This window comes from Marmota monax, unplaced genomic scaffold, assembly GCF_021218885.2.
Source record: "Marmota monax isolate L192 unplaced genomic scaffold, Marmota_monax_Labrador192_F-V1.1 WCK01_AAM20220418_F8-fsc00501, whole genome shotgun sequence".
Classification (NCBI taxonomy): domain Eukaryota; kingdom Metazoa; phylum Chordata; class Mammalia; order Rodentia; family Sciuridae; genus Marmota; species Marmota monax.
Window position 1 is genome coordinate 247,110 of NW_026693328.1, and position 26,346 is coordinate 273,455.

Sequence of the window (26,346 nt, forward strand, 5' to 3'; positions counted from 1 at the left end):
ATAGCATATGAGGAATGCTCATAATATAGTACTGAAATTTTTTAAAAATATTTTTGTAGTAGATGGACACAATACCTTTAATTTTATTATTTTTATGTGGTGCTGAGGATCAAATCCAGTGCCTCATGTGTGCTAGGCAAGCACTCTACCAACTGAGCTACAACCCCAGCCCCTAAGAAGTTTTTATAAAGCTATACGAGACTATACTTTTATTATTATATTATAATATAATCAGGTGCTGAAAAATCAGGTTCTAAGTAGATTACAGATAATTCTTTTCTTCTTTCTTATCTTCTGTGTTTGCTAAAGTGTCTAAAATAAACATGTGGTACTTTTATTTTGTGGTGCTAGGGATTATACTCAGGGCCTTGCAAAGGTACTTTTTAAATTGGAAAGAATATGTATTATTAAAAAAAGAACAGGTAGGGGTTGGGGTTGTGGCTCAGTGGTAGAGCGCTCGTCCAGCACGTGTGAGGCCCTGGGCTCAATCCTCAGCACCACATATAAATAAATAAATAAATAAATAAATAAATAAATAAATAAAATAAAGGTACTGTTCAACTACAACTAAAAAATAAATATTAAAAGAAAGAGGGACTGGGGTTGTGGCTCAGTGGTAGCGTGCTTGCTTAGCATGCATGAGGCACTGGGCTCGATCTTTAGCACCACATAAAAATAAAGACAATAAAGTCCATCAACAACTAAAAACATATTTAAAAAAAAAAAAAAAAAGAAAAGAAAGAAAAAAGACCAGCCAGGTATGGTGGTGCACATGTATATACTAGCAACTCAGGAGGCTGAGGCAGGGGGATTATAAGTTCAAGACCAGACTGGGTAGCTTAGCAAGACCCTGTCTCAAAATGTAAAATAAAAGGAGAGGGGAAGGAGCTCAGCAGCAGAGCATTTGCCTGGTAGGCATGAGGTCCTGGTTCTAACCCCCAGTACGGCCAAAACATAGAATGAAAAAAAACAAAGTTTACTTAGTGGCAGATGCCAAATAATCCTTCATAGTTGTTGCCTACATAGTGATTACTCCCCAGCTGAGGAAATGACTGAATCACTGAATGGCTGAGCAGAGAGAGGTGAGTGTGAAATGTTGGAGAGACTGCAGTAAGCAGTGGTAGGAAAGGTTCTGAAAGGCTGTGAAAACAGGTCCAGTCTTGGAAGATGGTTAAGGCTTTTTCTAGGTAATAAGGGACCAGCAAGGTCAGGAGACTAGTAGGGGTATGGAGGCTATGCCAGGGCATGGGGGAAGGTAGGTTGCCATATATGCATCCATATGAGGGACTAGTGAAAAAGCAACAGAGCTGACGGAGAATGGAGCCTACCATGGGGGGGCTAGTGGGGTGGGGGGTGGTCTTTTGTGAAAGCCAGGAACAAGACTGTGTCTAACACTGCCTTCTCTTTTTTGAAATGAAATACATAGTTCAACATCACTTATTTTCCAAAGTCAGAGCCTGGAGAACAAATTTGAATCATACTTTGATCCTCAGCACCTGTCTCTGAGTTTCAGTAGGTTGCACACTCAGGGAAACAAACCTGCAAGTTGCTGGTGTACTTGGTGGGATGGATGGGAGGGTGAGCTTGATCAGACTTGTTTCCGTTGCGTGGGGTGGGGCCACCCCGCTCGAGAATGCTGTGGGCAAAGGCCCCCCAGTGTGGATCTGGGGTCTGCTGTTCCACCAGTGCCATCAAGTTTAGGTCTTTGGGGAAAATATTTGTTTCTGTTCGGGGATAGCTGATGTACCTAAAAGAAAAGTAAACAAATGAAAAAGAAATTGCTAAACTCTTCAATGGTCTGTAACAATTCCAAGTCCCAGAACACACCTGCAATCACTGATCTAATATAGCCAGTTCAACTGGAGAGCACTTAGGTGACCTATGCTGAACAAAGGTCAGAGGTGGGATCCCCATTCAGGGTGGAAAAGCAGTAATCTTTCTTGCTGAATCATTTTGAGAAGCCAAAGGAGACTCGAAAGGGACAACATATGGCAGGATAAAGGCCCAGGACTCTGCAACAGCCTTATGGCCTGGGGGACTTCACTGACCTCTTAGGGCTGGTCAGTCTGACCAAAACAAAAAGGGATTTCAATTTATTTTTTGGTTCTTATATTAAAATGTTTTTTCTGTCAGAGTGATATCTAAACAGTATGTTATAAGCTATATTTCTAAAATATTCCATGTTGATAAAGATGCACCAAATTCTATTGTCAAATACAGAATATTTACCCTTGAGTGTAGAGCTTTTCAGCAATCCTCATGGTTTCCTTAGCATTTATTTTCAACTTGCGAGAAGCCAGCTTCTCCAGCTCCTGTTAAGAGGGTCAATAGGCACGTTAAGGTATAATGTGTGTCAGGACCTGCCATGACTGCATGTTTCATCTTTAGGCAGGTCTGGCTCCTGCAACTCCAGCTATTGCCATCATGCTGAGAGGGAAAGACTGTGCCCAAAGAAGATTTCTGAGACTTCCAGGCAGATCCCAGCTAGTAGTTCTCTGATGTGTGATCATAAGACTTTCCAGGGGAGGTAGAAGATTCAAAGGTCTAACCACCAGGAAATGTGATAAAAGTAGGCTGTGATAGAGGCCGAAATCTGCATTTTTAACCAACAGTCTAACAAACTGATGCTAATGTATAGCAGTCTGAGAATCATACTTTGGAAACTACCATTTGAGGGGCTGGGGATGTGGCTCAAGCGGTAGTGCGCTCGCCTGGCATGCGTGCGGCCCGGGTTCGATCCTCAGCACCACATACAAACAAAGATGTTGTGTCAGCCGAAAACTTAAAAATAAATATTAAAAAATTCTCTCTCTCTCTTAAAACAAAACAACAACAACAACAACAACAACAAAAAAACAACTTTCTCTCTTTAAAAAAAAAAAAAAAGAAACTACCATTTGAGTCCCAGGAAATTGCCCTGGAAGATAAAAAGCATCCTTTAATGCCTCCTTGGGAATAACCAGCTGTTCTTTTCCCTATGTGATACCCTGACAATGCTGCTGATAAGTCAAAGCACATATAAACAGCCAGGAATAAAACACACACTGAGTACATGAAAAAATGCTCACCATCTCTAGCAGTCAGAGAAATGCAAATCAAAACCACCCTAAGATACCATCTCACTCCAGTAACATTGGCAGCCATTAGGAAGTCAAACAACAATAAGTGCTGGCGAGGATGTGGGGAAAAGGGTACACTTGTACATTGCTGGTGGGACTGCAAATTGGTGCAGCCAATTTGGAAAGCAGTATGGAGATTTCTTGGAAAGCTGGGAATGGAGCCACCATTTGACCCAGCTATTCCCCTTCTCGGTCTATTCCCTAAAGACCTAAAAAGAGCATGCTACAGGGACACTGCTACATCGATGTTCATAGCAGCACAATTCACAATAGCAAGACTGTGGAACCAACCTAGATGCCCTTCAATAGACGAATGGATAAAAAAAATGTGGCATTTATACACAATGGAGTATTACTCTGCATTAAAAATGACAAAATCATAGAATTTGCAGGGAAATGGATGGCATTAGAGCAGATTATGCTAAGTGAAGCTAGCCAATCCCTAAAAAACAAATGCCAAATGTCTTCTTTGATATAAGGAGAGTAACTAAGAACAGAGTAGGGACGAAGAGCAGGAGAAGAAGATTAACATTAAATAGGGATGAGAGGTGGGAGGGAAAGGGAGAGAGAAGGGAAATTGCATGGAAATGGAAGGAGACCCTCAGGGTTATACAAAAGTACATACAAGAGGAAGTGAGGGGAAAGGGAAAAATAATACAAGGGGGAGAAATGAATGACAGTAGAGGGGGTAGAGAGAGAAGAGGGGAGGGGAGGGGAGGGGGGATAGTAGAGGATAGGAAAGGCAGCAGAACACAACAGACACTAGTATGGCAATATGTAAATCAATGGATGTGTAACTGATGTGATTCTGCAATCTGTATATGGGGTAAAAATGGGAGTTCATAACCCACTTGAATCAAAGTGTGAAATATGATATATCAAGAAATTTGTAATGTTTTGAACAACCAACAATTAAAAAATTAAAAAAAAAAACACACGCACACACTGAGTATAGCTCAGTGGTAGAGTGCTTGCCTAGCAAATGCTTGTCTTGTGAGGAAAAATAAACAAAACCCCAAAACAAGCTACTCCATTATAACGCTATAAAAATATACACATAAAGAATAAGAAGAGCAGCGTATGGTGGGGCACACCTGTAATCCCAGTGGCTCTGGAGGTTGAGGCAGGAGGATCACAAGTTCAAAGCCAGCCTCAGCAATTCAGTGAGGCCCTATCTCAAAATAAAAAATAAAAAGTGGCTGGGTATGTGGCTCAGTGTTTAATCACCCCTGGTTCAATCCCTAGTGTTAAAAACCACCACAACAAGAGAAGACATCAAAATTATGTCACTGACTACATAAGGATGGCAAGATTATGGGTCATTTGTCATTTTCTTTCTGTTTCTCCAAACTCATATAATGGAGTTATACTGTATTTATTAACTTTAAAAACAAAAAGTCCAGGTGAAGAAAGCCCATGCCTTCCCCAAGTGATCTTCCTTCCACTGCCCATGCAGAATCTCAGTCCCAACAATATAAATTGACTATTCTCCAGTGCCTAGAATAGTCTGTCTGTAACATACCACAGTGTCCAATGCTTGAGGCCTCCACTTGCTCTTTGGCTTAGACCTGATCTCCACCACAGTTGCCAGGGGATCCTAGAAAGCCAGGAGAACAAAGACCACATTAACCTAGAGGTGTGTCACCTGCAGCCTGTTTGTGACAGCCCCTTCCTACCATTCCAGATCATAGTGACTGCCAGCAGAGGGCTCAGCCACAGCTTAAGAGATGCCCCCATTTAATGTCAATCATATTTGACAGTATGGTGGACACCATTATCCACTTCCTACTCAAACCAAGATTCTGAACAGCAATTTTACAAGCCTTCAAAGATGACAAAATACCAGTCTATTCATCTCCCAAGTTCAGTTTTATACCTACCTATGCATAATATTACTTTTTTAAAAAATTCAGGATAATATAGAATTAGAAATAGGAAAAACCAGACAATAGAAGCAATAAAATGAAAAACCAAATTCACATTTCCAACAGAATATAAAAGAATATAAGGAACTCAGCTGAAGTGATTTGCTAATGAAGATATTTATATATCACAAACCAAGTTTCTTCCTCCCAATAGACTGGGGACAGCTGCTCTTTTTAAGGGGCTCAAAGTATACCACATGTCAAGTATTTCTGCAGAACATTTTATGAAGGTGCAACAGACATACTGGGATCCAATCTAATGGCTAGTGCTCTGCCATTCAATAACTCTAGTGTGTCCATGAGCAACTCACTTCAATTTCTCTAGCTTCCTTCTCTGTAAAACTGGGATGACATAACTATTTTCACAATATTATTAGGATTGAGCAAAATAACATTTAATGAAGTGGTACATTCAAGTGCTTAATAGTTATCATTCCTTTTATCAAAGTATTAATAAACCTGCCAGAAGCATACCACAAATTATTAAACATAGACATATCTGCATTTCACTTAGGCATCACTGTGTGCAGGCTGTGGGTTAAACTGTGCAAAGAGGTGCTGACCTATGGGAAGTGACATCGCATAGTGGACAATACTTCTGAGGAGCAGGAAAGTGAAACTGGGGTCTCAGTTCTATCATGACTGGCATGAGACATGAGTTGGTTGTGATACTTTGCAAGTGCTCCTTTTCCTATGAGACACATTTTTCCTGTTCAAATGTCACTTCTTAGAGAGGCCTTTCAAGATCACTTCATTTAGAATAGTCCCTGCCAACCATATGTGTCAGGGAGGGATTTTAGTTGTATACATCTCAAAATTTCTAATTTTTTTTTTTTTTTTGGTACTGGGAATTGAACTCAGGGGCACTCAACCACTGAGCCACATCCCCAGCCCTATTTTTTTTGTATTTTATTTAGAAACAGGGTCTCACTGAGTTGCTTAGTGCCTTGCTTCTGCTAAGGTTGGCTTTAAACCTGTAATCATCTTGTCTCAGCCTCCCGAGCAGCTGGGATTATAGGCATGTACTACGGTGCCTGGCCCTCAAAATTTCTAATTTTATCTAAAAGTTCTGCAGATATTCCCCTTGTACATTTTTAGTGCTATTTCCTGGGGTTCTGGTCTTGCTGGCTTCCAAAAAGTGATGATGCCCAGAGATGCGAACTTAAAGCCAATACAATTCAGGGGAAGAATGGAACAGGTTCACTGCTGCCAACAGGAGGGTATGGCTGAGGAAGTGTGCAGAATGTTTCTTAGATCATTAAACTCTCGTGGGACTCCTTACCTCCATACATAATTGATAGAGGACAAGACAAGCTGTGTGATTAAACAGACGATGTCTTTTCCAGTTGAATTCTACGGTACCATCTTTGTGATCATGAGTTACTATTTGGAAGATAAATAGAAAGGCTGTCTCAGAGAAAGCACATGATATGACAGACAGAAAAAGGTGTATCACAGTACAAATCAAAGGAAGATAAAATAGGGAAAAGTTCGCAATTCACAATAACTAAACTGTGGAACCACCCTAGATGCCCTTCAATAGATGAATGGATTAAAAAATGTGGCATTTATACACAATGGAATATTACTCGGCAATAAAAGAGAATAAAATAATGGCATTTGCAGGTACATGGATGGAGTTAGAGAAGATAATGCTAACTGAAGTTAGCCAATCTCTAAAAAACCAAACGCTGAATGTTTCTCTGATATAAGGAGGCTGACTCATAGTGGAGTTTGGAGGGGGAGCATGGGAAGAATAGATGAACTCTAGATAGGGCAGAGGGGTGGGAGGGCGAGGGAGGGGCCAAGGGGTTAGAAATGATGGTGGAATGTGATGGATATTGTTATCCAAAGTACATGTATGAAGACATGAATTGATGTGAATATTCATTGTACACAGCCAGAGATATAAAAAATTGTGCTCTATATGTGTAATAAGAATTGTAATGCATTCTGCTGTCATATATTAATAAAAATTAACTAAAAAATAAAATAAAATAAATAAGGAAGAGTTCTGGATAACTAAGGAAACCAGTGGATTCTGAATACTGTAATGGGGCAAGGTGAAGGGCAGCAAGGCTTAAAAAACAAACCCTCCCACTTAATTAATGTTATTAGCACTTTCTTGTTATTCCTGGGCTTGTAGGTTTCATATATAAACAATAACCCCCCCAACTTTACCTTTAATCCTGTGGAAGATTTCTGGCACAAAAGCCTGAATGGCTTTGAACCTTTCTACCACGAACCCCAGTGTCGGGAACTGGCAGCTGCCATAGCTAATGAGCTGCTCTGCCAGCACCTCAGGAAAAATCTTCTGAAGCCGCAGGGTCTGGAATCTAGTGAAGGCAGCTCCTGGACAGTGAGAGCAGATGGGATGAAAGAGGAAGTGATGGATGATGAGATAATTTTGGATCTATGACCCAATACTAGTGTGCCTCAACATGGAAGAGTCCATGGCTCCTCACCGATCCTTAGGTCCAGCTCCTGCCTCACATCCACAGCATCACTGACTCTTTGATCAGGCTCAGTCAGGTTTTCACAGGCTGTCCTGACAGCACGTGGTGTGATCTCAGAAAAATGGGCTCTCAACACTTGTAGACCAGGCTTCACTGTACAACACAAGGGTCACCAAGGTCAAAATCAAATTACACTGCACTCATTGCAAAGGGCTCACTTTTCCTAAACCACCTTCTTGAAAGGCAAACCTGTTCAAGAAGTTGTAAGGAGTCCACTTCACATATTAGTTTAAATTAGTAAGAGGGAATTCAAATTCAAAGAGGGAAACATGCTAGGTAGGTGTGGTTGGGCAGGCCTATCACCCCAGTGACTTCAGAGGCTGAGGCAGGAGGACTGGGAGTTCAAAGTCAGCCTCAGCAACTTAGCGAGACCCTGTCCCAAAGGGTTGGGGATGTGGTTCAGTGGTTAAATGCACCTGGGTTCAATCCCTGCCCCCTCCCCAACAGAAAAGGGAAACATCATTATAACCTGTAACTGGAGTACTGCCAGAAAAAAGAGCACGGTCAATTTTAACTAAAATTCTCTAGGTGGGGCTTTTTTTTTTTTTCTTTTTCTTTTTTTTAATATTTATTTTTTAGTATTTGGCAGACACAACATCTTTGTTTGTATGTGGTGCTGAGGATCGAACCCGGGCCGCATGCATGCCAGGCGAGCGCGCTACCGCTTGAGCCACATCCCCAGCCCTCTAGGTGGGGCTTTTAAGACTTTATTTTTACTTGCTCTTTAGGTCTGTAGAGAAAAGAAAAACACTGTCAATCAAAGGGTCCTGTGGGGGGAATTTCATGTCCCTTCAGAAAAGAACATAGGAAATATACTTTGTCCCTTGAAAGTTAATGTATTTAAATTTCCAGAAGCCATCAGAGCTTTTTTTTTTTTGGTATTAGGGATTGAACCCAGGGGCCCTTAACCACTTAGCCACATCCCCAGCCCTTTTTTATATTTTATTTAGAGATAGGGTCTTGCTGAATTGCTAAATGCCTCACTAATCTGCTGAGGCTGGCTTTGAACTAGTGATCTTCCTGCCTCAGCCTCCAAAGTTACTGGGATTATATAGGCATGTGCCACAGCGCCCTGCTCCATCAGAGCTTTTGACACAAATCTCTTAGGGAAAGTAGCAACCTCAACCTCTGAGCCACAGAATGAAAATGAGTTGCTCAACACTTCCTCTAAGTGGAAATATTAACTCTGTTACAGCCATTCAAATTCATGCCAACATTCATCCATTTATTCATTCATATGCAGGGAATGGAATACCATACAGTAGACAAGTGCTCTACCATTGAGCCACATTCTAATCCAACAATGAATACTCAGGCATTGTACAAAGAATATGGGAGATTAAAAAAGCAGAATGTTTTTAGGATTTCTTTGTACTTTAGTTATGGTAAATGCATTTTTTGGCACAAATTCAATATACAATTTTAAGAAATACAAGCCTGTAATCCTAGAACCTTAGAAGCTGAGGCAGGAGGTTCGTGAGTTTAAAAAGCCAGCCTCAGCAAAAGTGAGGTCCTAAACAACTCAGTGAGATCCTGTCTCTAAATAAAATATAATAGGGCTGGGATGTGGCTCAGTGGTCAAGTACCCCTGAGTTCAATCCCCAGTACACACACACACACACAAAAGGGAATACAATACACTATTTGCTGACTCATTCTTACAGCAGTCCTAGGAAGCATGTCAGATTGCCCTGACATTGAATATGAGGAAGCTGAAGATTCAGTGACTTGCTCAAGGAACACAGCTGGTGTAATTCCCATTGCTTTGCGAGGAGAAAATATATGTAAAAGAATATGGCCCACTTGTATGGATATAGAAGAATTCTCTATTTGGGAGCCCCCCAGCAGAGAACCTCAATAGCAGCAGACTTACCAGCCTTGCACACATGGATAATCTCAAACCCAATGTTTTCACCTTCTCTGTCACAGTCAGTCCAGATCACTAAGGCCTGACACTGCCGCGTTTCTCGTTCTAGAGTTTTCTAAAGTTAACAGGGGGAAAGAGCAGTAAGAGCAGAATCTAGAGCAGTTACTTGATACTTAAAGAGAACTGACTGAGGATCAGTGCTGTTCTTGGGAGTGTGCCACCCTTTATGAGTGGTCACAGAAAACTGCTCATACCAAAGCTACTGATGGTGTTCACCAGTACTATCCTCCAGACTCATAAATGAGTTTCTAGAAAACCAAGGGTTTAGTTGAACTTCACCAAATACAATAACACCTACAACTTAGCTCTAATGCACACTTCTACCTCTAGTGGTTCTAATTATATGCTGGTTAAGAAAAATTAACTTGATTTTCATCTAAGGTTTCTCAGTTAGTGGTGAACTACCTACAGCCCTGAACTGACAATCACTGCCAAATGACTTATACTTTGTAGCCTCTTTAGTCTATTCTAGGGCTGGAACTAACACTGGAATTAACAATTCAACAAAACTTACTCTAAACACCTACTATTCATAAAAAGCTTACTTCATCCTTTGGGTGCTTAGTTAAAAAGGCTTCATTTATACAATGGGTGGAAATAAATAACTTTTTAAATCATGATATGGAGTTTGGAGCAAAACCTTACATCCAAATTCAAATGCATTAATACAGAAATGGGGGCTGGAGTTGTGGCTCAGTGGTACAGTGCTTGCCTAGCATGTGTGAGGCCCTGGGTTCTATTTTTCACACTGCATATAAATAAATAAAATAAAGGTCCATCAACAACTAAAAAAAAAAAAAAATACAGAAATGACTGTGCAATCCACTTGTGGTAGTTCCAACTTTTTTGCCACATGTCTTCTAAAAGTCCCTACCTTGATGTCTATAAAATTCTCTGGGCAGTACTTTTCAATTTCAGCTTCAAAGAGGACTAGGGGGTTGCAGCTCTGCCTGGAAAACAAACAAAAGCACAAGGAGTCTTACCTTAGCACTAACGGTAGAGTCCTCTACTCTCATAAGAATGTACCACTCCAATGGGATCACTGGTGGATCCCCAAAATGGCTCAGAGAAGCATGGCATGGTGGTATGTACTATAATTTAGCTACTTGGGAGGCTAAGGTAAGAGAATCACTTGAGCCCAAGAGTTTGAGACCATTTTGGGAAACATAGCAAGACTCCATCTTGGGGGTGGGGGGAGGCCTAGAGTTAAATGCAAAGCTATTTCTCTGCACAGACCACTGTTCACTCTTCCACAAAGATGAGCTGATAAGATATTTTGGAACCCTTTCATGCATATGTGCAACAGGATAAATGCAGTCCAATGACTGCATGAGAGGGTCTGTTTTGGGGGAACACCTAAGAGTGGTTATTTATTCTAAAGATAAATATTTACCCTGAATCAGATAATTCCAGGTCACTTTAGTATGATAAATTACATAGTAACATCAACATACCTCAAAATTCCTGTTTTTTTTTTTTTTTTTACAATTTACTGTAATAATCAGAAAGTGCTTCCCCTAGAAATTATACTGACCATTTTCGAAACTGCATCTGGAAATCATGAGCCAGTAAATGCCCAGAAACTGAAGTCATCACCATGGTAACACTCTGAATGATAACAAAATTCAAATTAATCTTTTTGTTACTTACATTTTGCCATACAGTTCAAGTCAAAAGAAAAAACTTCTATTAAAGAAAACACAAACAAAACAAAAGCAAAAAAAAAAAAAAAAAAAAACCACATTGACTGGCAGGGCTGGGGGTGTAGCTCAGTGGTAGAGGGCTTGCCTAGCATGTACAAGGCCCTGGGTTCAATCCCCAGCACTGCAAACAAAACAAAACAAAACAAAGCCCCCAAATCCCAAACTAAAAAACAGTTGACTGGGAAGAAACAAACATATACAATAACTCTTCAAATCAAAAACTATAGTAAGATAATCACCACTCTAATTGTAGTATCACAACACCTTATGTATCGTTTAAAGTTTTGTTACTTAGTGGCAGGGTGCTTGCCTAACATGCATGAGGCCCTGGGTTCAATCCTTAGTTACTACATATACACAAACAAAAAAACAAAAACTCCTCGTTTATTAGCTTCTTATAAAACAGATGAGAAGGGACCATATGCTATTAAAGCAACTTTCTTATAAGTTATAAAATATCACCTTTAACCACGAACCCTTAGGTAACAAAATTTATTTCTTTTTTTGGTGGTACTGGGGATTGAACCCAGGACTCTGAACACTGAGCTACATCTCCAGCCATTTGTTTTTCATTCTGTTTTGAGACAGGGTTTTACTGAACTACCCAGGCTGCCCTTCCATCTCAGCCTCCTGAGTAGCTGGGATTACAAGTATGTACTACCACACCCTTAAAAGAAACACACACACACACACACACACACACATATGATGTAGTAGTAGGGATTGAACCCAGGGGCACTCTACCACTGAACTACATCCCTATCCTTTTTCATTTTTTATTTTGAAATAGGGTCTTGCTAAACTGCTAAGGCTAGCCTCATATTTGTAATCCTCCCGCCTCAGTCTCCCAAGTAGCTAGGATTATAGGTATGTGCCACTGCATTCAGCTAAAAAAATTATTCTTAAGACGGTGACATATTTTACATATGGTCAGGCTAATTCTTCTTCACTGATTAAAACATAAGCAATTAGGGAGGATGTATAGTATAGCCATGGCTGAAAACCCAAAGAATATACACCAAAATGGCACATGGACTTGGAACATACCTCAGCTTTATGACAAAAATATTTAGCACCTACCTGTCCATAGAGATGATAGTCAAATTCATAGATCTTGTTGAATTTAGAAAGTCCTTCTCTCTATAAAAATAAAAAATAAGTACAAACTATAAACCACATTAAAAAACAAATGATCATAAGCATAAGGATCAAGCAAAACTCAAATAAGTGGGTATAGTGGTACATGCTTGTAATCCCAGTGGCTCAGGAGGTTGGGTTAGGAGGATGGTGTGTTCAAAAAGCCTACCTCAGCAAAAATGAGGCGTTAAGCAAGTCAGTGAGACCCTGTCTCTAAATAAAATACAAAATAGGGCTGCAGGTATGGCTTAGTGGTTGAGTGCCCCTGAGTTCAATTCCTGGTACTCCCCCAAAATAAACAAATTAAAAACTAGGCTAAATTACCCCCTGCCCCCCAGGACTGAACTCAGGACTTCAAGTGCACTCTGCCACTAAGCTAAATCTCCAACCCCTGGGCTAAATTACTAACAGCTTTTTTTTTTTCAAGACAGGGTATTGCTATCCTGAGTCGCTGGGATTATAAGATGTGTGCCACTGTGTTAGGCTAGAATCCATAGAATTTTTATTCTGGAAAGTAAGCTTGAGGTCAGCTAATATAACATCTTCTCAGAGATGAGAAAGGACTTGTCCAAGGTCACATGACAAATTAATGGCATTAAGTGCTCTCATTCAGACAAAGTCTCTTGAACATTTTTTTATTCTTCCCTCCCCCAATATCTTTGTGATTTCAAGATCATAACAGTGCACCAATAAACTAGTGACCACAACCAAGTCATTCACATTTCTGAATCTCAAAAAAATTTTTCTTAGTTGTCGATGGATCTTTATTTATTTTATGTGGTGCTGAGGATCGAACCCAGTGCCTCACACATGCTAGGCAAGCACTCTACCGCTGAGCCACAACCCCCAGCCCCTCAATTAACTCTTTTTTTTTCCAATTTATTCTTGAATAAAGTTATTTCTTTATTTCCCCTGGCTCTGAAATTCAATGACACCATAAGCTGCAACCAAAATCCAACCTATGAAGCACCTCTGCTGCTGCAAGTGTGGATAAGCAAGACCCTCTCTGAGTAGTTCCCATCTTCCCAACTGGCATTCAAAGTTCTTCTACCAGCACTGAACAGAAGAGAAAGGTCACCTGAGGACTGGGAAATGTAACCTCTTTTGTGAAGTCTTTCCCAGACATTCTCTCCACCATTCCTTTCTTTGCTTCATCTCTAGTAGATTCCAGTATCCAATAGTCTTTTTTTTTTTTTTTTTTTGAAGTGTTGGGGAATAAACCCAGAACTTTGAGCATGTTAGGCAAGTGCTCTACCACTGAGCCCCATTCCTAGCCCCCAGCAGTCTGTTTTCCATCTGTCCTATAATACATCCTTAACAATAGTAGGCAGGTCCTATTCATTTATCCCTAAAACAGAGCCTGCTCCATGGTCAGTGTGCACTGAATAACACAATTCCTGCCTTTGAGGGACTTAAATTTTGATAAAGGAGTTTATGATTTGGCCATGGTTACTAGTTTCTTGGTGCAGTTGTATGGCTTTGAAATAGCAAAGATGTTGAAGGATGAAGGAACAAATGGCCTTCATCCGTAGGAGTAGGAACAAGGTTGACTTCACTTCTACTTCCCAAATTTTACAGTGCTTCCCCATCAAGGTGCGATTAGAGAAGGAAAAAAAAAAAATCAAAGGGATTGCAGAAGTTGTGGCAGAGGAAGACTGGGGAGCCATCAGCCAAGACTCCAATTTCAAAAGTTAAGGAGTATGATTAGGGGTTTCCAACTGCACTGAACTTCGGAATCAGAAGGGGAAAATATTAAAACACAGATTTCCCTAGAACCACTCCAGACCCAGTATCCCAGGAGTTTCAGAGAATTGATCAAGTTTGGGAAAGCTGTTGTGGGCACAGATCAAAGGTTTTCGAGCAAATGCGGGATTCACCCTAACTACATTTAAAACCGCACATCGGTCGGAGGAGAACCTGGGGCTTGGGAGGGCAGACAAGCGGCCTCGGCAGTGGTCTGGGCGAGAGACGGCAAAGACTGAGCGGGGAGAAGTAGCCTTCCTCTTGGTTATGAACGCCCACTACGCGGTCCGCTCGGTGGTCTTCCCTCCAGGGGCCGAGCCTACTCAGAGCGCTCTCTTACCCGCCTCATGCGACCGTTGGACAGCAGGTCCGCGATACCCTTGGCCGCGTCATTTTTCTCGGCCACACAGAGGACTTTCCGCACGCCTCGGAAGGCAACTTCCATGGCGGAGCGGGACAAGTCACGGCATGTAGACTGTCGCAGCCAACGGAACACGTATTGGGTGACCGGGAAGATCATCCCTAGGCCCCGCGCCCGCAGTCAATCACACTCCGCAGTTGCCCGAGCATGTCGGGGAAGCCGGTACCGCCCACCGCAAGGGAACTAGAATCTCTGGGCGCGGACCGCGCTTTCGTCCAGCCAACTCCCAGGCCTTTGGAAAGCTGTCAATGGGCTTTCTCCCAGCCGCTGCCGCCTCTACAACGATCCCCGCACCTCAGGGTCCTACTTCCGCCCGCCTTTCTGGACTGCTTCCGCCAGGCGCGCGTCCTACAGCGGTCACGAACCACAACTCCCAGACTGCCCTGCACTCCCGGAACTCTCGTTCAAGCTTTTTTCCGCTCCCCTCTCTGGGTCTCCGCACTGCCCCACTTTCCCTTTGGTTCAGGACAGTGGTTGGTAATAGGACTCATCGTTGGGAGAGGCTGCCCGCTGGATAGTCCCGTCCAAAGTGCTCTGTCTCTAACGAGCTTTTTCTCTCTAGCTCAGACGTCCGCACGGGAGCTTCCGGGTCACGCAACACCGATGACCGCGAGTCATGTGATACCAAGATGGCGGCACCGCGATAGCTGGCTCCGGGTTGTGGCGTCCAAGAAGCCGCGACGGTTTCTGCCCTCTGGCCGTGGGGGCGGCAACCTTGGCTGACTCCTGCGGCGGCCTGTAGCCCGTGTTGGGTACCCAATCCGGGGCTGGGGCTGTTGCTGTCGCAGCGTGTTCGGGGGAGTGCTGGTGACCTCGCTGCAGGTGCCTTGGCTGGCCGCGCTGGCCGGAGGAAGAGGCGAGCAAGCAGCCTCCTTGATCACTTGGGCCTTTGATGTTCATGAGGACTTGGAGGGTTCTGGAGGAGCTACCTCTCTGAGGGAGTTGCGGAAGTTCCAGCCATCTTGTGTGTGAGGCAGCCTAGGACCCCTGGGGGCTCAAAGGAGGCAGCAAGGACCGCGCTTCCTCCTGGCTGAGTCGCAGTGATTAACCCTGCATTGCTTCCCACTTCCTCTCAATGTTCTCTCCATTTATCAGGAAATATGATCAGCGCCCCTGACGTGGTGGCCTTCACCAAAGAAGAAGAATACGAGGAAGAGCCTTATAATGAGCCGGCCCTGCCGGAGGAGTATTCAGTGCCACTCTTCCCTTTCGCCAGCCAGGGGGCCAACCCGTGGTCAAAACTGTCCGGGGCCAAGTTCTCGAGGGATTTCATCCTTATTTCCGAGTTCTCTGAGCAGGTGGGACCCCAACCCTTGTTGACCATCCCTAATGACACCAAAGTTTTTGGCTCTTTTGATCTCAATTACTTTTCCTTGCGGATCATGTCTGTGGATTATCAAGCTTCCTTCGTGGGCCACCCTCCAGGTTCTGCCTACCCCAAGCTAAACTTTGTGGAGGACTCCAAGGTAGTGCTGGGAGACTCCAAGGAAGGAGCCTTTGCGTATGTGCACCACCTTACTTTGTATGACCTGGAGGCCCGTGGCTTTGTGAGGCCTTTTTGCATGGCTTATATCTCCGCAGACCAGCATAAAATCATGCAGCAGTTCCAGGAGCTTTCAGCTGAGTTTTCCAAAGCATCGGAATGCTTAAAGACGGGCAACAGGAAGGCATTTGCTGGAGAACTTGAAAAAAAACTGAAAGACTTGGATTACACTAGGACAGTGCTGCACACAGAAACAGAGATCCAGAAGAAAGCCAATGACAAAGGCTTTTATTCATCTCAGGCCATTGAGAAAGCCAATGAACTGGCCAGTGTGGAGAAGTCCATCATTGAACATCAAGACCTGCTGAAGCAGATCCGCTCATACCCTCATAGGAAGGTGAAGGGGTCTGATTTGTCTTCTGGTGAGATACAACACTCCCAGGATCAGGCCAACCAGGCATCTGCTACCTCTAATCCTGATGAGTCTGCTGACACAGACCTTTATGCCTGCCGACCAGCTTACATCCCCAAACTCATCAAGGCAAAGTCCACTAAGTGTTTTGACAAGAAGTTGAAGACCTTGGAGGAACTCTGTGACACTGAGTATTTTACCCAGACCCTGGCCCAGCTCAGCCACATCGAGCACATGTTCAGAGGAGACCTGTGCTACCTCCTGACTAGTCAGATTGACAGAGCACTTCTAAAACAGCAGCACATAACAAACTTCCTCTTTGAAGACTTTGTAGAGGTTGATGACAGGGTGGTGGAGAAACAAGAGAGTGTACCTTCTCAGCCCAGACAAGACAAGCTGCTTTCCAGACCTTTGGAAGAATGCCCAATTCCTAAAGTGTTAATTAGTGTTGGTTCTTACAAGTCCAGTGTGGAGTCTGTGTTGATAAAGATGGAGCAGGAACTTGGAGATGAGGAATACAAAGTAGAGGTGAGACAGCCAAGCAGTTTTGACCCCCAGGAAAACCTAGACTACCTGGATATGGATATGAAAGGGAGTATCAGCAGTGGTGAAAGCATTGAGGTTTTGGGCACGGAGAAGTCCACCTGTGTGCTGTCTAAATCTGACAGCCAGGGCAGCCTCACGGTACCATTGAGCCCCCAGGTGGTCCGGAGCAAAGCAGTTAGCCACAGGACCATCAGTGAGGACAGTATTGAAGTTCTGAGCACCTGTCCTTCTGAAGCCCTCATCCCTGATGACTTTAAGGCCAGCTACCCAAGTGCCATTAATGAAGAAGAATCCTATGCAGATAATGAGGGGGCCATCCATTTTCAAGCAAGCATCAGTCCACCAGAGCTGGGTGAGGCTGGAGAGGGCAGCTTGGAAAATACCCCATCCCAAATAGACTCTTCTTGCTGTATTGGGAAAGAGAGTGATGGTCAGCTGGTGCCACTCCCCACTCCAGCCCACACTTTCTCTGATGAGGATGGTGTGGTGAGCATCCCCCCACAGCGCTACCGGCAAAAGGATGAAGGGTTCCATGTGGACTTTGCTGTGGAAAACACCAACCCTTCTTCCCGAGACAACAGTTGTGAAACATTCCCAGCTTATGAGCTGGACCCAAGCTATCTGCTGGCTAGCCGGGATGTCAGTAAGACCAGCCTGGACAACTATTCGGATACCACCAGCTATGTAAGCAGTGTGGCCTCTACCAGCTCGGACAGGACTCCCTCTTTTGCTCATCCTGTTGGCCCATCTTCTGAGAGGCACAAAAAGCGGGCTGGCCAGAACGCCTTAAAATTCATCCGCCAGTACCCTTTTGCCCACCCAGCCATCTACTCCCTGCTCAGTGGGAGGACACTAGTAGTCCTTGGGGAAGACGAGACTATAGTCAGGAAGCTTGTGACAGCACTATCTATCTTTGTCCCCAACTACGGCCGCTATGCCAAACCTGTGAAGCACTGGGTCTCCTCCGCTTTGCACATTATGGATTTTCAGAAGTGGAAACTTATTGGCCTACAGAGGTAATTGGCTCCAGGTGGTGGGGAAAGGCCCTGGTCAGTTTGAGATAAGGCAGGTTGCTGTCATTGACAGAACCAGGAAACTTGGTTTCTAGACAGGGCCCAACACCAACTGATAGTGTTGCTTTGGCAAGTCATTATTCTCTGACTTCTGTTTCCTTTCCTCTTGGGTTGGGGGAGGGGGTCATACTTCCTAAGTGGTTGCCAACCCATCTGCCCCCCTGCTGTGTCAGAATTATTTGGGAAGATTTTTTAAAATCATGGATTCCTAGGCTTTACCCTAAAGATTCTTGGTCTGCGGTAAGAACATGGACTTTACATGGGTCACCACCTCCCGAGTCCCCTTTTTATTTGCCCCAGGAGTAGAAGTTATGGACCTCACTCCGACCCTTGTTGCATTAGACTACTGGGGTGGTGATGGTGGTGTTATAGCAAGTGCCACTTCTTGACTTAAATCACTTGTGGAGAATCCACTCCAGGCTGTGCCAGCAGGTTCTGGGGACAAGCTGAAGGTACCTGAGCAAGACCAATGCTCTGGAAGAATTCATATTCAGGAGAGAAGACAGGTGACCAGAGCACTGGCATTTAGGTAGATAAATGGGATGTTCCCTGTGTTCTGAGAAGACCAAAGAAGCAACTTAGTGACACATAGGAAGTGAGGGGATGGTGCTTTGAGAAGGACCTGGGTCTTTGGCTTGAGTGAACAGGAGGGTAGGTTGGCTACTCACTGGGTCAGGAAGACCAAGTAAGAGACCAGGCATGGCTCTGAATGAGCCATTCTAGGGCCTCCCAGGGAAACCATCCAGTTCCTGAAAAGAAAGGCCTTCCTGGATGGCTTTTGGTTGCTGATACTTATGGAATGATGGGTCAGTATCCCCCCCACACCCCTCCCTCTGTTCTCCAATTCACTCTTATCATCCCAACTTTTAACTTGTCAGAGGTAGAGAATCTAAGACACAAGTAGGGGAAGCTCATAGTTCATCAATCTGTCAACACATGATGACTCATCTGGATCAGGGTGGTCCATAATGGTGAAAGGCTGGAGTGCCTTGTGGAGGGGTTCTGAGGGCCAGGCTGGCCAAGTTCGAAAGGTTGGCAATGATATGTGAGTGATGGGGTGAGGGTGCCAGGCAAGGTTGCTGGCCTGTAGGAAGTATATTTGCCCCCTGGAGGGGAAGAGGGAGTCTCAAATCTGAATTCTGGGGCCACCCTATACTGGCCCATTCATTTTGGGGTCACTCCTCCATTCTAAGAAAAATAAGAGGGTTGGATCACTGAATGGTCATTTGCCAAATATTTATGAGGACAACTAAATGCCAGATTCTGCCTAGTGCCAGGATTACAAGGTGAGCCACTCCTTCCCTCCTGTAGTACACATCACGTTCCTCACTATGATGTGAGGGATGAGACCAAATTAGTACAGTCTTAGATCTCTAGAATGCAGTGCTTCTTGTGCATTCCTGACTGTGATGTGAGGGATGAGACCAAATCAGTACAGTCTTAGATCTCTAGGATAGCAGTGCTCCTTGTGAAGTGGGGAGGTGAGTAAACAGCAGTTGCCACGTTGGTTAGTGCTGAGCTCAGAGTAGCAATGATGATGACAGAAGCACTGACTGTGGGCTAGTCACCATACTAACATGGCTCATTTTGTCACTGCAGTGACCCAACAAGGAATGTAACAGTAGGAACTGTTATCTCTACCTCATAGAGAAGCGTTCAGGGTAAGGACCCTGGTCCCAGAGTCACAGAAGCAGAGGAACATAGAGCAGCTCAGGGAGGGAAGAATATGATTTAAATAGGCATGAGTCAAACCCAAGCAGAGAGAAGGGCATTGTAAGCAAGGCAAACAGGAAGGGTATTTTTGAAGCCCCACAAAAGGCTTGGCCTGCTCTAGGAAAGTCCCTTCAGGTAACTACTAGAAGAGGATTCAGAAGCCATCAGGAATCAGACTTCACAGGGCCTTATAAACAAGCCAAGGTATTTGAACTTGGTTATGAGGGTAGTGAGGAGCCCTTTGAAGAGCCTGATGATCAGATTTGCTTTCCAGGAGACAGTGTGTGTTGGATGGGTGGGAATTATCCTGGAGACAGCAAGCCCCATAATCATAGCATCTGCCCCTCCATCTTCCTAATCCCTGCCCTTCCTCCTTACCTTGACTTGTTTGTTTCAGAGTGGCCTCCCCTGGCAGTGCGGGCACCCTCCATGCCCTGAGCCGCTATAGCCGCTACACAAGCATCCTGGATCTGGACAACAAAACCCTGCGCTGCCCCCTGTACAGGGGCACTCTGGTGCCCCGATTGGCAGACCATCGCACTCAGATCAAGCGGGGCAGCACTTATTATCTGCACGTCCAGAGCATGCTCACCCAGCTGTGCTCCAAGGCCTTTCTCTACACCTTCTGCCACCACCTGCACCTGCCTGCCCATGACAAGGAGACGGAGGAGTTGGTTGCCAGCCGCCAGGTGAGCTTCCTGAGGCTGAACCTGGGCCTGGTGAATGAAGATGTCAGGGTGGTCCAGTACCTGGCTGAGCTGCTAAAGCTGCACTATATGCAGGAGTCTCCTGGGTCCAGTCACCCCATGCTCAGGTTTGACTATGTCCCCAGCTTTTTGTATAAAATCTGAAGTTGGTCCCAGCCACTGTGACCAAGACCTGTGACTCAGGGTGGGAAGGGGAGGGATTGGCATGACCGGATGGTTGTCCAAGCTGGACTGTTGAGCCCTCTGGTGGCGTCAGTGAAGGAAACGGAGGTGGCAGCTGTGGTTCCCATGTGGCTCTGGGCAGTTTGTGAGATGGGCTGGGTAGAGGTGGGAACCTGGCTCTGAAGGCACACGGAAGATCAGTGACAGGTGTTCACAGCTCCCTGGTCAGTGGTGCCCAGATAGGGGGTGTCCTTGGATTTCAGAGGGTCAGTGGCTCAGTTGGGCAGAGAAGACCCTAGGTTCCTTGATGGGAAGAGGTATAAACACTGGCTATTCACCATTACTGGACTCTGGGATGGCAAAATTGGCTAGAAAGCATCCTCCTAACTGATAATTTGGTGGAAAACTGAACGAGAGAACATCTACTGCCTCATTGAGACCCTTGCTGTGGCCCTCTATTTGGCCTCCTGGAGCCCATCATCCCGGAGAAGACCCATAAATGAAGATTGGAGGGAGAAAGCTCTGGCTAGCCAGGGAATGGAAATACCCCAGAGGAAATGAGCAGCCCCTTGGTTCTGCCCTCACTTCTGCCAGGGAAGAAAACGCCTGTAAATGGTCCCTAGAGATCATTCCTCATGGGCATCACTAGGCCCAGATGTGAAGCAGGAACCAGAAGATCACAGCCAGCATGAGGATTGTCCTGGGAGCTACAGATGAAATAGTCCATAGGGCCATGAGGCCATGATCACTGTGCAAGAGACGAGTTGCCTGCAGCTCTCCTGGGCCTCCCACTGGCTCTTCCCAGCCAGAGTACAAGAATACTGTCTCCCTTAGGAAGCTCTGCAGACAGGCTGAGACTTGGTAGAGGTACACTCCAGTAGCCACCCACGGCAAGCTTTTGCAACCACTTTACTACCTCTCATGGGGTTTTCTGGACTGGGTCACACCAGGGTTCTGTTCAGCTGGATAGTGTGGGTGGTCATCCTGGCCAGCCGGAATTGAAATGGGAGGGTCTTCCTGGACCAGCGCCCATGTGGCTCTCCTTATAGACCTATCTTTTGGAAAGCTGCATTCATCTGTCCCCACAGCTCATGATAATCCCCATGTGAGTCCCCCTTCAAGGAAGGCATTTGAGACTGAGAAGGAGATACCCTCTGGTTGCTGTCCCACTAATGGCAACCAGCACGGCCTCCCTAGGGCTTCTTCCACCGCTGCCACTGGTGTGCAGACAGAGGGGGTCTCACAATCTTGAAAATGTCATACTTTTTAAAAAGTGTTTTCCTTAGAGGGGAAAACTCTGGGTATTGCTTCTTTTAAAATTTTTTTCCATGAAAATTGCAGTAAACTGGACCCGAGTCAGCTCTGTGTGTGCATCTCTGGGGTCCTGGTTGCTCTGTCATCCTGTGCCACCATCAAGGTTTCTCATGGAGGGAGGCAGCTCTACTTCTTACTGAGGGGCAGAGACTGCTAGTGGAAGCTGAGTGACCAAAGTCTGTGTCACATCACTTTCCTTGTCTGTCATTGGCACAAAGATGTGGCCTGTTGACTCTGGCCACTGGCTTTCAGTCAAGGTCCCCATTCCTGTCACAGGGTGTAATTTTGCTTCTGAGGTTGTAACCGAAAACCTTTTGTGGCAGATGGTTCTACCTGTATTCTGTTGGTTCTCTTTGTCCTTGTGTTCAGCACATACGTTCACAGAAGTCACCAGGATGCCTTGGCAGCTTCTGACTGGAATATCTGTTGACTTTCTTGTTGTGGGCTCCCTCGACCTGTTCTTGCTTCCCCGTCAGGTTCCAGATATACTTTGATTTCTGAGTGGCTAAGTGCTATCTTCTCCTGCCTCCAAGGACATAACTTTGATATTTTATCTTTAAGGGAGGGAAGGTCTGTGGAGTCCAAATGACCAGGTGGGAAACTATCACTGGCACCAATGCCATGGCTTTCCTATGTGTCACACCAGCACAGAAACTTCATGGCTAACACTGTGCTCGCTAGGGGAACTGATAAAGGTGGAAGATGAGCTTCAGGCAGATGCTGAACAGCCACACTTGGCTTTCTGGAAGCTAAAGCCATGCACTGAGAGGTCCTAAGTGGCAGTCCCTTTGGGGAGTATCTGCTTGGCACTCAGCCTCAAGGGCGTCTCAGAGAAGTAAAAGGCAAGAGACTGGTGGGGAGTTAGTGGAGCAGATGGCCCAGGGGGCAGCCACAGCCACAGAAATGGCAAAAAGGGACACCTCTCCTTCAAAGTGGTTCTTCATTATGGCTTCACTGACTATAATGTTTGAACTCCCAGTTTATGTTTTGGTTAAAAATTAGCTTTTCCACATAGTGGTTTCAAAGGCTTATTTGATACAAAGTGTGCTTCCTTTTAGAAGGATCTTGAAAGTGGTGCTGACACTGAGTCATAGCTTGGGCAGAGGCATTTAATACCAATGCTCTGCCAATCCCTAGCCCCTCCACTTCAGAAGAATCAACCTTCCAGAAATTTCCCATCTACACACCTCAAGGGTATGGGAGACCTTTGTAATAGGATCTCTTCAAGAGTTTTCATCTGAAGTATTCCTCATACAACATTAAAAAATAACACTTCCCCAAAAGGAGGTGACATTAGTGCCCCTTATTACTTTAATCCCAACAATTGCTTTGAGGGTTCTGGTACTGAAACTAGTTGTTTGAGGTTTGTTTCAACTGGACCTCTAACCCAATATTTCCCTCCCCACAATTTTTAAAGCAGTCCTGGTTAAGAACCACCTTATCAGACTGCCAATTAATACACTACTGACTTTCAGAAGCTCCATTTTAGAGATGAGCTCATAGTCTTCTACAGCAGATGACTATTTCCCTAGGAATCTTGCTACTTCAGTGAAACCTGTGGATGTTAGCATTTGTAACTCTTCCATAATTTACAACAATGACTGAAGTTACATTGTTCCTGAATTTGGAAATAGACTGATTATTTCAGACATATCTAACGTATTTCAGATCAGTTGCTGGAGCAAACTATAGATTTCAGCCCCACACAATAAGCCCCATTTCAATATCCTAGGAAAGCCAGTAGTAGATTCCACCCTAGTTCTCAGGGCTGTTGCAGTTGAGCCATGTGGTGTGGAGGCAGAGAGCAGCCTCTACTCCCTGGACATCTTGCATGCATACTAGACTAGTGCTGAACACATGTCCTACACCACAACCTGAACTATGCATGTGAGCCAGCGTCTTGTGCTGCCATATTGTACCTTCCCTGTACAGCTGGTAGTGCCAACTCAGCCGATAGGGATGAGTCATTACATGTACAAGGCCAGTGGGGGAACTGACCCTCAGAGCAGGCAGGCAGGCCTCTCCTGGGCTCCTGTACTTTCTGCTTCCCTAGAGAGATCACAAGCACTTTGAAGCAAACTGGCAAGCTCTGTCTTTGTCCCAGTACCATGATTGGAAGTGACAACTGGAATCTTTAGAAGACATTTATCATTAATAGACTGTAAATAAAATGGAAAAGCATCAAATTTCTACTTCTGGTTGTAAAAGTGAAGTCAATCTCAGCTGATAAGGCAGGGCACACTAAGCTTTCCTGAGCCCCTCCTTTGACCTCTTGAGCCTTATAAGGTTTGTAAAAGCTTTGGGAAAGAGGTGGCAGGAGGGGATGGGGATGTTGGGATGGGGAATGAGCACTCAGCAGCATGTTAACCTGCTGGGATGGAGCTCGGCTTCTGGGAGGAACTTCTCAGCTCCAAAATGGGGGTGTCACACAGGGTCTTAGGGGATGTCCAGTTATCTTCAGCTCCTAAATCAAAGGCAGAGGGATGGGAACTGATTTGTCACCTATACCCATGAAGAACACTGTAGTTGTCCCTACACACAGTGGAAGAAACACCAACAGACTATATCCTAGGCCACAAGGAACATCATCTGCAAGACAGGACCCCAGGGAGCTGTATCCAGGCTGGAGCCACAGGTTGAATGGAGATAAATGCCATTTTTAAGATTGCAGCTAGAAGCATAATCTGTGATGAACTCTTGTTATTTTCTAAAAAGCTATTTTACTACTGCATGTTCCTGTGGTATCTGTGAATGTGTATCCCAACCCCACAAGCTGCAGTTGTCACAGTGGCTGGAGCTGGAGTAGGACTGATGCATTGACAGCATCTCACAGGTGTTTTACTGCATAAGAGTTTAACCAGAGTAAATGCCAAACAAATAGTATGAAGAGTAGACTTTTTAAGAAATTAATTTATTTGAGTTCAGATTATTTTTGAAATATAAAAATTGGTTGTATTTTTTAAAGCTGTAATTCTTGTAGACATTCTGTGGTTAAAATTTCGATTGTGCTTATTAAAATGGTCATCTATGGTTTGCATTCCAGCTATGTGAAAAATAAAGATTCTTTGGGAAGGTGACATTGAGTTCCTGATTATAGGAGGGAGTTGGTTTTCTCGGGTGGAGCAGGAAAGCCTCTGGCCCCTGGCTGACTCCCATACCAAGAAGGGACTGGGCCCTTCTTTGGATAGAAGGTGGAACAGATCGTTTGTATAACACTTATTTTTGATGCTGGGGATCAAACATGGGGCTTCATGCATGCTAAGAACATGCTCTACAAGTGAGCTATACCCCCAGCCCTTTTACAACAGACTTTGAGGTGCTGACAGCAAATGCTCCCACTGTACTGGGTACACCTTGTATATACTTGTCTAACTTGTAATTTAAAATACACAGCAGAGGCTTCAGAATTGCCCTCTCCAGTTGTAATGGTCACAGTTCAGTGCTCCTTTGGCAACAATCCCATTGGGCAACAAAACAGGAAGAGTGGGCACCATTTAAGCTGTGAACTGGGGTATTTCTTAACCTGTCGCAGCAAGTCAGGGGAGAGCCCAGCAACTTAGAGAATGCAGAGGAAAATACTGGAATCTTTCTAATAGCTTTCTCCTGTACTGCTGTCTAAATGATTAAGGCTAAAGGGCTATACAGTATTTCTTTTTCTAGAATTAAATACAACTGTTGAAAATCAGAGGTTCAAATTTAAATTACTTAAGAACCTAAGAATTACTAACAATCAGTCTTAAATAAATTTCAATTTGTGAAAACAAGAAAAGTCCAAAAGAAATGCCCTCAAAATGGCAGAGAGGGGCTTAGTAGGTCCCTTGTGGGGCACCTCCATCATCTCTCTTGAGGGACTGGGTCCTCAGGCAGGCGACTCCCTGGGCAGTGCTCCTGTCTGCCCTTCTGGTGTGCGGTGGTGGCGCCAGGTCAAGTGCAGGGAGTAGGATGACAACTTCAGAAGTCAGGCAGGCCAGGCAGAGGGAAGAGAGAAGCAAAGCTCTCCACTTCCTCCCGGAGGGCCTGCACAGCCTTCTGGTGCTTCTCATCCCCTACCAGCTTCTCCTTGAACTCCTTCAGGGAGGCCTTCGAGCCCAGGTTGCTCTGAATCTGCAGAGTCAGCTCTATCCCTGGGCCATAAGACATAGTGACTCACTTGTGGGTCCATCCCACCCTAGCCACCCCAAAAGGAAGGACAGTTGGAAGTCCAAAGCACACTGCCGCAATGTCCCCAAGCTGGGAGTGACCAAACTATAGGTATTAATGTTCCCCTCAGAGGTGATTCTTGTGTGTGACATCCCTGAGCAGCATACATTTACAGACCTCTCAAATAAGATGTGGTAGAGTGATTTTGCTGCCCCCTGACCCCCAACTTGGCCTTGACATAGACATTGTGAATAGCAGGGTCTTGGCCACAGTTAGAAACTTCACATATAGGAGAATGTGGCAGA

General features: G+C 44.7%; 3 protein-coding genes across 5 annotated transcripts in view; 1 reads left to right on the forward strand and 2 right to left on the reverse strand.

Annotated features, from left to right (window-relative positions):
• Positions 1–15,018, reverse strand: part of Top3a (DNA topoisomerase III alpha) — a 31,708-nt gene extending 16,690 nt beyond the window's left edge. The window contains exons 1-11 of the mRNA XM_046456661.2: positions 14,411–15,018; positions 12,271–12,330; positions 11,022–11,095; positions 10,362–10,437; positions 9,434–9,542; positions 7,510–7,653; positions 7,226–7,396; positions 6,327–6,427; positions 4,642–4,716; positions 2,230–2,312; positions 1,540–1,747 (exon numbers count right to left, since the gene is read on the reverse strand). Of these exons, the coding sequence (XP_046312617.1) occupies positions 1,540–1,747; positions 2,230–2,312; positions 4,642–4,716; positions 6,327–6,427; positions 7,226–7,396; positions 7,510–7,653; positions 9,434–9,542; positions 10,362–10,437; positions 11,022–11,095; positions 12,271–12,330; positions 14,411–14,590 (1,281 nt within the window). The 5' untranslated portion in view covers positions 14,591–15,018. The remainder of the gene's footprint in view (positions 1–1,539; positions 1,748–2,229; positions 2,313–4,641; positions 4,717–6,326; positions 6,428–7,225; positions 7,397–7,509; positions 7,654–9,433; positions 9,543–10,361; positions 10,438–11,021; positions 11,096–12,270; positions 12,331–14,410) is intronic.
• On the forward strand, positions 14,912–24,978 carry Smcr8 (SMCR8-C9orf72 complex subunit). The gene is made up of 2 exons (XM_046456662.2): positions 14,912–17,948; positions 20,116–24,978. Exons 1-2 carry the CDS (start codon positions 15,592–15,594, stop codon positions 20,567–20,569), a joined length of 2,811 nt encoding a protein of 936 aa, XP_046312618.1. The 5' UTR covers positions 14,912–15,591; the 3' UTR covers positions 20,570–24,978.
• Positions 24,794–26,346, reverse strand: part of Shmt1 (serine hydroxymethyltransferase 1) — a 29,111-nt gene continuing 27,558 nt past the window's right edge. For all 3 annotated transcript variants that reach the window (XM_046456665.2, XM_046456663.2, XM_046456664.2), the window contains one exon: positions 24,794–26,025. In XM_046456665.2, the coding sequence (XP_046312621.1) occupies positions 25,853–26,025 (173 nt within the window). In that variant the 3' untranslated portion in view covers positions 24,794–25,852. The remainder of the gene's footprint in view (positions 26,026–26,346) is intronic.